Here is an 11,068-nt window from a genome sequence, read left to right on the forward strand (position 1 = left end):
GGAGTTCTCTACAACTCAGGAAGCCTACTGTTGAAGTGAAAATAACAAACCAGAAGGACATGGTTGGCTAAATGCACGAAAGGAGCTTAGTCTTTCTTCTCAAGTCCATGAGTTCACTAAGTATCATCATCTCCCTATTACAGCAAACAATTCACAGAGCATTAGTCAGAGACAAACAATTGACGAATACATATGAAGAAGTTGTGTAACATTGATATAGATTAAGTAGATGTTTTGGTAATATCTTGAACTAAATGCAAATGATAAGAACACATAGGCCAACAGCGTCAGAAGTACACACACACACCCTTTTCCTGCATTATAAATCAAGAATAAATATCACACATTGTTGTACCTCTTCTACAGTCACATCTTAACAAAACAAAAAAAAAAAAGAGAGAGAAGAAGAGCACTTTACCTTTCTCGTCCAAGCCCTCCTAGAAATAAATCGTTTTGGAGAGAAGCTGGCCCATTGCAGGACATGCTCATCTACTCTTAATTTTGCTGATGTTGATATATCTGCAGGACACCAATCACAAAGAACACTCTTACATAAGTCTTTCAGATATCGTTTAAAAAATACATATATCTGATATATGCAAAGGACGAAAGATATTTGATCAAAAGATCAAAGGAAACCTTATCAGTGTGTGAATTTGAGAACCTTCTGCAATATTTTCACATCAGTCTGAAAGCCAGAGAAAGCCAACATAGCTTTTTTGCCTTTGTCTTCTCTGCAAAAGTTAAAAGAAGACAACAACTTAACAAAATGATAAGTAGGTAATGATAGATCGTGAAACCAACAACAAAGACCAAAACGCATCACCTGTTAGCAAAACCGCCAAGAAACATCTCGGGTAACTCTTCTTCTCCAGCCACCTAATTAACTTAGCAAAGTGTAGATCAGACACCTCTCCTCCAGCCATCACAATTTTACTAGCTGCTCATCATGTACGATCTGAAACATAGCCATGTGAGTGAAGTGAAACAACTATGAAAACCGGAAAAAAATGATCACATGTTAACAGAACCCGTAAGAAAGCTTGAAGACGTACCCAGGAGAAGAGTATGCAATGATCCGATCATAATTATTAGCTTCCAAAACATCTGCAAGACGAAGAAGAACAATGCACCGTAAGGAACAAACAAAAAAAAACAGAGAGTAAATAAAAGAAGTGTTCAGAGGAAGAACAAAACCCTTGAAGACTTTAGCATAGAAAAGAAGCGAAGCGTGTCCTCGTCTCTCTTGAATATAATAAAAATATTCAATTTAGAAACCAAACCTTAGAAGAGTAACATGAATTCGAGTGACAACGATCAGTCAAAGCCATCATTGAGCCATGGTAGGATCCTTCTCCACACACCTAAACCAACAAAACAAGAAAAACAACAAGTAAATCACATGTAATTAGGAAAAACAGAGAGTAAAAAAAGAGTTAAGAGGAAGAACAAAACCTTAGCAGTGCTAAGTTAGCACAAAGAAGAAGCGAAGCGTGTCCTTGTCTCCTTGAGACATCACCCTCATTGATAAAAACATCAACCATAACCTGAAATAACAGAGAAACAACTAAATCACATGAACAAATTCATAAGAAAGAAAAAAAGTCAGAGTGTAAAAGAAGAGTTAAGAGGAAGAACAAAACCCTTGAAGACGTTAGAAGAAGCAAAGCGTGTCCTTGAGACACACCCTCATTGATAAAAGCATCAACCACAACCTGAAATAACAAAGAAACAACTAAATCACATGAACAATTTCATTGTGAAAAAAAAACACTTGATGCAATTTAGAAAACAAACCCTAGAAGCCATCAATCGTAGGACCCTCCTCCACAAACCTAAATTAAAGCAACAAACCCTAGAAGCCATCAATCGTAGGAACCTCCGTCACAAACTCCTGGAGACGTAGTCGGGTGAAGAATATGCGACGATTTGATCATAATTCGCGTAAGGAAACAAAAACAACAGACGACGGGAGTGAGAATTATAAACCAAACCGTATGAGGAGTGAGAATTCAGAAGCCAGGGGAGCGGATCATCATAGATTCGCTTCCAAAAGACCTGCAAGAAGAACAAAACAAAAACGAGTTACAGACTCGTGAAGAAGAAGAAGAAGAAGAAGAATAATAACAGAGCGACACATGAACATAATGATTAAAAAGCTACAGAGATGCAATTGAGAGAGACGAACAAACCCTAGAAACGAGCGATGAATGTTCGAGTTGAAAACAACATCATCGAGTTATGGACCCGTCGGGATTAGAAGAATACCTCACCAGCTTCCTTCTCAAGTAACGAAGGAGAACCAAAAACAAAAAACAAAAAATAGATGGAAGATGTGAGATGTTTTAGAAGTAGTGGAGCGTTATATTTATAGAGAATGTAAATGTCGGTCATGATTTAACCTACCTATTTCCTTTTCTATCTTTGAACCGATAGAATCATTAAATCTAGGGTTATCCTTTTTTTTTTTTTTTTTTTTTTTTTTTTTTTTNATTTTGCCCAGTTTTGATCTATACTTACATAAATCTCTCTAACGGTCATATAAAAAATTTACGAAACAAAAGAAAAGGAAACTGCCAGCTGGAATTGGTAGTTTTAATGCTGATGAGTGATGACGGTTAGATCTGGACCGTCTATAAAGAAAAATAAATTAATGACAAAAACAAAAAAAAACTAGGAAAAGGAAATATGACTACCGACGTAATCTTAGTCGTTAAAACATGAACAAGATTAGATCTCGACCGTTTATAAATATAATAACGCTCTCTCTCTCTCTCTCTCTCTCTCTCAATCACTATTTATATTTATGTTTTCTATCTTCGTTCTCGTTCCTCTCATGTAGTGAGTGTAAAAGTCTCTCCGCTCCGCAAGCTCTCTCGTTTCGTTTCGTTGGTTGGTGGTGGACCAGGATTCTTCTAAAACTAGTTTCTGATATTTTTATTTCAATCTATTATCTATTTGATTTTCAAACTTGCTTCTTTTTTTTCTAGGGTTTGATTTCTAACTTGTTGTTCTGTTTGTTTTCAGGGCAGGGGTTTTAAGGATGATGCTTTTATCAATCGATGACGATGGCTTTGATGGAAACGCTTCTTCTCTGTGCCACGTCTTCAGGGGTTTTGTTCCTCTGACTCTCTAGTTCAGAACAGCATCTTCACTCGTTCGTTTCGTTTCGTTTCGTTGGTGGTGAAATTCTTAAATACTAGTTTCTGATGTTGTTGTTTTTTTTTTTTTAATCGATTATTGGATTTTCTAGGGTTTGCTTTTATCAATCAATGATGATGGCTTTTATGGACACGAACTAGTCTCTGGTGTCTTTCTTTGAATCGATACAGTTGCTTCTTTTTTAGGGTTTGGTTTTTAACTTGTTGTTCTGTTTTCCTTTTCAGGTATTGGATTAGGATTTTATCAATCAATGATGATGGCTTTCTAATGGACACGCTTCTTCTGTGTGCTACGTCTTAATGGGTTTTGTTCTTCTTCCTCTTAAGTCTTAATACATCTTTTACTTTTTCTATATATAAGTGAATTAACATCACAGTCTCTCTTTTGTTGCAGATCGTGTGATGGCTTTGACTGATCCTTGTCACTCTCATTTAATGTTGCTCTTTCGGGTTTGGTTTCTAAGTCTCTAAATTGAATCGTTCAAGGCTTTTTATTTTGTTCATGTGATTTTTACTTCTTTGCTAATTGCTATGTTATTTCAGGTATTGGATGATGCTTTGATCGATCAGTGATGGTTTTGATGGACTCCTTCTTCTCTGTGCTCTACGTCTTCATGGGTTTTGTTCTTCCTCTTAAGTCTTAATACATCTTTTACTTTTTTTTTCCCTATATGTACGTGAATTAACATCTCAGTCTCTCTTTTGTTGCAGATCGAGGAGGCACCTGGATTACTGACTGTGTGGGAGGTTCAAAGAGAAAAAATTGTGGGCGTTTAACTTACAGGTTTAAACATTATGATTTCTGCTCAGTTTAACTTTCAGGTTACCTTAATATTGGCTATAGTTGATACTCTGTTTCTTGTGTGTTCCCAGATGTTCTTGCCGTGTACACACACACTCAGATGAGAGATGCTCCACAAATTCTTTCCTAGACGAGTTTTTTTTTAAGCTTTGTCCTATGATGCAGATCCTCGAGGCAATGGTATCACTGTACAGGAGGTTTGAATTGATATATTGTGGTTTTGTTTCCCACTAAGTAATTAAGTTTTTTGTTCGTCTTGCAGGTTGTGTGTTGGAAGTGGATCATGGAGGCTCCTCGGCTCTTCCTACGGTTTGGTTTTACTTACTTGTCCTTGTGTTGTTGTTTTGTAAATTCTGGTTGCTGATGATCCTATTATGATGATCGCTCTCACTGATTTGTTCTCCCTCCTGATTTTTTACTTTTCTTTCTAGTTACTTACTAATTTAGGTTGTTTTTGTATTGCTTTGTTGTTTTGATGCAGATCGTCTTCACAGTCCAGGGCAGGCACTAGGATTGCTTTGAACTTATCTTCTCGTATAGAATCAGGTAAGGTGCGGTGGTGTGTGACATTCTTCTACGGTATGATTTATATAACTTGTCCTTGTGCTGTTGTAGATTCTATGATGATGGATGGTGCTATGGTCGATATCGCTGATTTGCTTTTTTTTTTCTTCTTTTTCTAATGTCTATTAGGGTCTCTGCTACTAAGTATGATGCACAAGGCTGGTCATGTGGTTTATATCAGGTACTTCCTCCTCTTTCCCGTTGGTATATGTCTGCTATTTTAAGTTTTGGACTGTGCCACATCAGGGACTTTTCAAACATGATTTGGGAGTTTCAAAGAGAAAACATTGTGTAATTTACATTTCAGTCTCTCTTTTGATGCAGATCCTCGACGCACATGGAGTACTCTGTCGGAGTTTAACTTTTTCAGGTTTAACATTATGCTTTCTGCTGTGTTTAATTTTTTCAGGTTACCTTAATATTGGCTATTGTTGATTCTCTGCTTCTTGTGTTTCCCAGATGTTCTTGCTGTGTACACACACACATTCAGATGAGAGATGCTCCTAAAATTCTTTCCTAGACGAGTAATTGTTCTTAAAACTTGTCCTTTTTAATTTGTTTAATTTTGTTGGTACGCTTGAAACTGAAATATGTATCTCTCTCTTTGATGCAGATCGTGGATATCTTCTCGTCTATCATCTGTTTAGAGGTAAGGTTACATCTTCTTCTTTTTCCCCCCTAATGACTTTCAGAGATTTGCTATTGTTGGTGATGTATATGATTTGCTCTCATGACTCTTATTTTGTTTTCCAGATTCTTTTTTTTGTTGCAGTATATGGAAAAACACTTATGCTGAATTATTGTAGATGGACTTGACGGAGATGTGATCAGGTTTCCTTCTCCTTATCTCTGTTATGGTTACCTCTGTATTTCATGGAGATGTTATCAGGTTTTCTTCTCTTAATGACTTATGCTTAATTATTGCAGCTGTACTTGATGGAGGCTCTTTGTTGGAGATAGTTATTTTACCTGCAAAACGAAGAGATTTGTTCACTGGTGTACGGAGACCAGAGACATGTAAAATTTGCAAGTTTGGTTTCTTCTTGATCTTATGCAGTGCCATCCTTGGTAAAAAAAAATATCATTTCAGGTATGCTTCTCTTTGGGCCACCAGGCACATTTCAGGTATGCTTCTCTTTGGGCCACCAGGCAATGGAAAAAAAAAAAATGCTTGCCAACGTCTCAGCATCTTCTTTGACTTCAAAATGGGTGTATGCTTTTTCTGTAACTGTGCTTTTTATGGCTTCTTGAAATTATTTATACAATTCAAACAGACTAAGTGATTTTGCTGTACTGAATCAGGTGGGTGAGGGTGAATAGCTAGTTTCTCTGGTGATTGTCATTGGTATGATTCATTTCCTGCTAATCTAGTCACTGGTATTATCAACTCCAATCTTTCACTGTGTTGGCTTATATACTATGTTTTTGCTTGCCCTCATCATATACTTGGATGTAATGTTTTTTTTTTGCAGGAGCTACTAACAAGCCACAGGAGTTGGATGATGCAGTGCTTAATTAGGAGACTGGTAAGAACATTATCTGTCACCAGGATTTGCATATCCACCAAATTGCTAAGGAAATTATATGCATTTTGTCACTACATCTTCCGATGCAGAGCTCTCTCTACCCACATGGTAATTTTCTCCTCTGTTCTGTGTATTTTTCCTGAGTGATCATCTAGCTTTGAATCTTTTTTTTTAGTATAATAACCAAACAACATCTTCTCTTTGTCTTTGGCCCCGCCGGAGAAGCTAGTCGGACGGAATCAGTGGTTATATGCATTTTATCACTACATCTTTTTTAGGGGCTTGATGCTAATCCATCTATTGGGTGATCAATCCATCCGCTTAGATGCAGAGCTCTGCCGACCTGGTAATTTGCTGCTTTCACTTTCTCTCATTTCCATTCTTTTTCTTCTTCTTATCCTACTTTGCTTGCAATTCTCATTTTCTCTCTCTCTCTTTTTTTTTTTTTTTTTTTTTTTTTTTTTTTTTTTTTTTTTTTTTTTTTTTTTTNCACTTTCTTTCTGATAGCTAAGGTAAAATTTGTCATCTTAAGAGTAGCCAACCACAGGAGGAGAAGGTGAGTTCTCTTATTCCATTTCCACTACTAATTAACCAGTTTGCATTTTCTGTATATATACTAATAAATATTAATTATGTCTCTGGATTTTATTATATATGGTTTGGAGTTGTGAGAAAGTTCCATGGATGTTTCAAGAGCCGTTGGCTGCTGCAGAGGTAAAAAAGAACTCTTTGATGCATTCATCTCTTTCTTTCTTTTTAAAAAAAAAAAAAAAATCACATACAAAGAATGAAACTTTTGTGGATCTTAATTATGCATTTTGTTTTGATCTTGCAGTGTTGAAGTCTTCATATGGTCTTAATCTTTGATGGTCAACTGAATTCAACTTGTTTGCAGTCAAGGGAGACACAATGACTGGTGGTGACTTGTTAGTTTATTGGTCTCCTTCTTAATCTGCGTTTGGCAAGGTAACTTATTTTACACAGTTACTGTGGTATATTCCTTTGTTTACACTGGGAATTGTTTTTTCCTGATAGTCGTATTGAGAACACTTTGATGAATCACCATGTTACCCTTCCTCCTGATGCCCTGGGGAAGATCACTTACATTGCTCCAGCTGGTCAATATTCCCTTAAAAAGGTTTTTGAGGTTAAGTTACTCTTTACAAAATGATAAAATTGATACATTTCAAAATGTTATCTTTCCGATTTCTCTACCTTTAACTTGATCAAGTGGTAATCACTTCCTGCTGGATATCATGTTTGCCTGTTGCTGCTCATGGTTGTTTGTTGGTGATTTTCATTTCCCAGGATACAGTGATAGAGCTTGAATTACAGGGGATCAAGAAATCTTGATTACACCATGCTTCAGGTTTGCATTAATCAGTTTAATTTTCCTACTAACAAGCGTAAATTTTAAGCTATTAAATTGGTTTGTTTGATAATATGTCAGAGCTGGCATGTACGTTGGCCTAGGCCAGTTGCATCTCGAAGCTTGCTGTCGATACTCTTCTACTTACTGGGCAGGTAATTACTCAATTTTTTTTCACTACGGTGATAGTCAATTGAAGATGTGTGTTGTTGATTGCTTTCTTTTCCTGTTGTGTCAGCGTGTCCTTGATGCCCTTGTCTTGTCCCTTCTGTTATTGGTGGAACCTGTGTCATTCCTGGTGCTTTTGGCAGATATGACAAATTCTGCCCATTCTACAAGTCCGTGAGGATGATGCGTAACATTATCCATTTCTACAATCTAGCCAACCAGGTAAATAAGATGAGATGATTCATAAATAATCTACTATGCTAACATTATCCAATTCATTTGTCTATAATTCCATTAATTTTTTTCATACACAGGCGGTCAAAAGATTACTTCCATAAGGATTGGATGAGTTCAGGTTGAATCAAGGAGCCGCATTGCTGCTTACTTTAATGCAAAGTTTTCGTAGTTATCGTTGATGAGAATGCTAGTATAGACTGTGGAAGAGCTGACGCAGTTATGAAATCATGGCGAGAAGGTACTCAGTCAGAAGCTGCAAAGGTTGCTTCTTCTGTTTGCCTTGTCATTTATCATACTGGAATTTTGATACTTTTGACTGGACACACTAACATTTTTCTTTTTTTCTGGCTTTATAGGCTATTGCAAATTTGTTGGTAAATGCTAGTGATGCAAAGTCTCATGAAGGTGCGTTATGGAATCTCTCGCTGCAGCTGGTGGCGTTGAAGCTTTGGTATGCTTCCAATTTGTTTAATATGATTACATTGTTCATCTGCATATATAAGGGGAATTCATGTTACTTTTGAAGCCGAGTCAGCATCTTTGGGAAAGTGGAAACGCGGACGGGGATGCAAGACACGATTCCCTAGTTTGGGGATGCACTTGTTACAAGACACGATTCCCTAGTTTTGGGATGCACTTGTTGAACAAAGAGAGAGACTTGTGAAGCACAGTCTCTGCTTTCGAGATGACATAGCGGGTCGTTAACCGTTTTCTCAAGCAGTTCTAAGAGCTTCTGTACCTTGATCTTGACCTCGTCGCACTCCTCCTCGGCTTAGATAACTTGAACTCCTTCTATCGCGGAGATAAGGATAGGCTTCACTATCTCCGACATAGATATGAATTTGAGTGAGAACAGAGATGTGTTGTGGATAGATAAGTTTTATCTTTCAAGAACAGAGAAGAAATAAAGATGTCCTGCAAAATATCTCTTTCTGATGAGGTATAATCAGACAGAAGAGTACATTACATGATATAATTTAAAGAACACCAAACCAGATTGAGAGTGAAAACCACAAACGATTTCAGAGTTTCAAACAAGATAAAACGTAGTTTAAACGATAAGCAGACTCTCTTAAGCCTTGTCTGCCTTAAGAGGCTTAACAACCTCCCAGGTAAAGTCAGGATCTTCCCTACCAAAGTGTCCGTATGCAGCAGTCTTCAAGAACCTCCCATTGCCACCTCTCGTGAGGTCAAGGTTAATGGTCATCATGCCAGGCCTGAAATCGAAGTTCTCCTTCACAATCTTAAGAATCTCCTTGTCTGGAATCTTCCCAGTTCCATATGTATCAACAAATACAGACAATGGCTCGGGGACACCAATGGCGTAAGAGACCTGAACAAGCGCCCTGCGTGCTAGGTCGCTGGCTACAATGCTCTTGGCTGCCTGTCTAGCTATGTAAGCACCGCTTCTATCCACTTTCGATGGGTCTTTCCCCGAGAATGCACCACCACCGTGAGCTCCCCAACCACCGTAAGTGTCAATGATGATCTTGCGTCCAGTAAGACCAGCGTCCCCGTGTGGCCCACCAATGACAAATCTGCCAGATGGGTTAAGGTGAAAGATGGTTTTCTCGTCGAGGTACTTCTCGGGAATCACAGGCTTGATGACATGCTCCTTGAGGTCACGGGCGATCTCATCGTTGGTGACAGTCTCATCGTGTTGGGTAGAGATAAGAACAGTGTGAACACGGACAGGGACCATAGCGCCGTTCTCATTGTAGTACTCAACAGTGACTTGAGTCTTGCCATCAGGTCTAACCCAAGGGCAATTACCGTTCTTCCTGACCTCAGTGAGACGAGCACCGAGCTTGGTGGCCAAAACATGACTCAAAGGCATAAGCTCAGGAGTCTCATCAGTGGCATACCCAAACATGTGACCTTGATCACCAGCACCAATCTCTTCAGGGCGTTTGGTGAAGTGACCGTGAACACCCTGAGCAATGTCAGGGCTTTGCTCCTCAATGTTGACAAGAACTTTGCAGTTGTCAGCATCAAGACCAACATCGGCGGAGACGAAACCAATGGCACGGCAAGTGTCACGGACGATCTTCTCGTAGTCAACTTTAGCCTTAGTGGTGATCTCTCCAAAAACCATGACCATGTTGGTTTTGGTGCAAGTCTCACATGCAACTTTGCTCTCAGGATCTTGCTCGAGGCAAGCGTCAAGGACTGCATCTGAAACCTGGTCGCAGAGTTTGTCTGGGTGTCCCTCGTTCACAGACTCGGATGTAAATAGAAACGATTCCATAGCTTACAAGCCTGCCACCACAAAGACCATCCTCACAATAAAATTTTGCATTGAGAAAACGAATCAAGGAATTAAAAAAAAAAAAAAAACCCTAATTTTTGCATTAGATTTAACAGAGAATCTATCTATTGGAAAAGTGTAAATTAACGTCTAGTGGAAAGGAGCAATAGAATAATAAAATTTAGAGTGTAACCCTTAAGAAAAAATCAAGATCAGTGACTGTAAAGTGGAAACAGAGACAAAAAAAAAAATATATCAAACAGAGAGAGAGATCAAAGTATCAAACCCAGATCTGGATTAAAAAAAAATGGTGAGAAAGAGAGAGAGAGAGAGGAGGAAGAGCAAATCTGGGAAGCAGCCGACACACAGAGCAGAAGCAGAAGCACAAAAAGCACAGGACAGACACAACCCTTTGACGCCACTGCACGTCTTCCTTTTATACATCCTCTTTTTTTTTTCTCTTTGGTTTTTTTTTTAACCTCAAGTATGAAACTGGTTACTGGCTGAATCGGTCGGATATTATTTTCTAGTGGTATTCTGTTTCCATTTTAAATTAAAATTTGTAATAACCAAACCAAAATCACGTAGACATGTACTGTATGTATTACTTGATCAATAGTTTTTTTTTTTTTTTTGTTATTCGTCGGTTGAATAATTTTAAAATCATTGTTTAATACTTTAATTTTTCGTGTAACTCATTGAAAATAGTGATTCCTATATTTTTTTTGTGTTACAAAAAAATAATTCTAGTGAACATAAAAAGTTGTTTGTCGTGACCTTAAAAGCTCCAAAAGAAGCAGATTTTTATTGGTTGGATTTATGAATCTAGTGAAATTGATTATGCTTCTGGTGAATCCCAGTCGTTGGATGCAACACCTCAACGGTTGAGATCTGCGGTAGTTGGTAATAGAGAATGACATTTACCAGTGCCTTCTTATTTGCATCTCTTTTTTTTTTGGTCTACCGGTCAATCACCAACCCCCCCCCCCCCCC

At 38.0% G+C, this 11,068-nt stretch overlaps 1 protein-coding gene and 1 long non-coding RNA gene across 24 annotated transcripts; one reads left to right on the forward strand and one right to left on the reverse strand.

Annotated features, from left to right (window-relative positions):
• On the forward strand, positions 2,821-8,756 carry LOC104793692. 23 transcript variants are annotated; one of them, XR_002032536.1, is made up of 28 exons: positions 2,821-2,892; positions 3,028-3,183; positions 3,387-3,465; positions 3,556-3,611; positions 3,705-3,779; positions 3,873-3,945; positions 4,035-4,143; positions 4,226-4,272; positions 4,445-4,509; positions 4,657-4,708; positions 4,852-4,897; positions 4,987-5,051; positions 5,141-5,176; positions 5,281-5,358; positions 5,455-5,544; positions 5,618-5,738; positions 5,830-5,872; positions 6,000-6,161; positions 6,279-6,399; positions 6,561-6,767; positions 6,889-7,019; positions 7,089-7,200; positions 7,362-7,422; positions 7,504-7,577; positions 7,661-7,812; positions 7,905-8,088; positions 8,184-8,278; positions 8,354-8,756. It is a non-coding gene; the product is annotated as an uncharacterized LOC104793692 (long non-coding RNA). The 23 variants fall into 23 exon arrangements; XR_002032549.1 differs by having other exon boundaries at positions 2,829-3,183; positions 5,830-5,904; positions 6,000-6,053; positions 6,143-6,161; XR_002032551.1 differs by having other exon boundaries at positions 2,829-3,183; positions 5,830-5,904; positions 6,000-6,053; positions 6,143-6,161; positions 6,283-6,399.
• On the reverse strand, positions 8,729-10,495 carry LOC104793691 (S-adenosylmethionine synthase 2-like). Its single transcript, XM_010520097.2, has 2 exons — positions 10,362-10,495; positions 8,729-10,086 (listed from the first exon to the last, which is right to left on the reverse strand). Exon 2 carries the CDS (start codon positions 10,073-10,075, stop codon positions 8,900-8,902), a length of 1,176 nt encoding a protein of 391 aa, XP_010518399.1. The 5' UTR covers positions 10,076-10,086; positions 10,362-10,495; the 3' UTR covers positions 8,729-8,899.

This window comes from Camelina sativa, chromosome 6 (assembly GCF_000633955.1).
Source record: "Camelina sativa cultivar DH55 chromosome 6, Cs, whole genome shotgun sequence".
Lineage (NCBI taxonomy): Eukaryota > Viridiplantae > Streptophyta > Magnoliopsida > Brassicales > Brassicaceae > Camelina > Camelina sativa.

What these genes read in the sequence shown, in the direction of transcription:
- LOC104793691 (XM_010520097.2), bottom strand. Translation starts at nt 10,075, where the DNA reads ATGGAATCGTTTCTATTTACATCCGAGTCTGTGAACGAGGGACACCCA.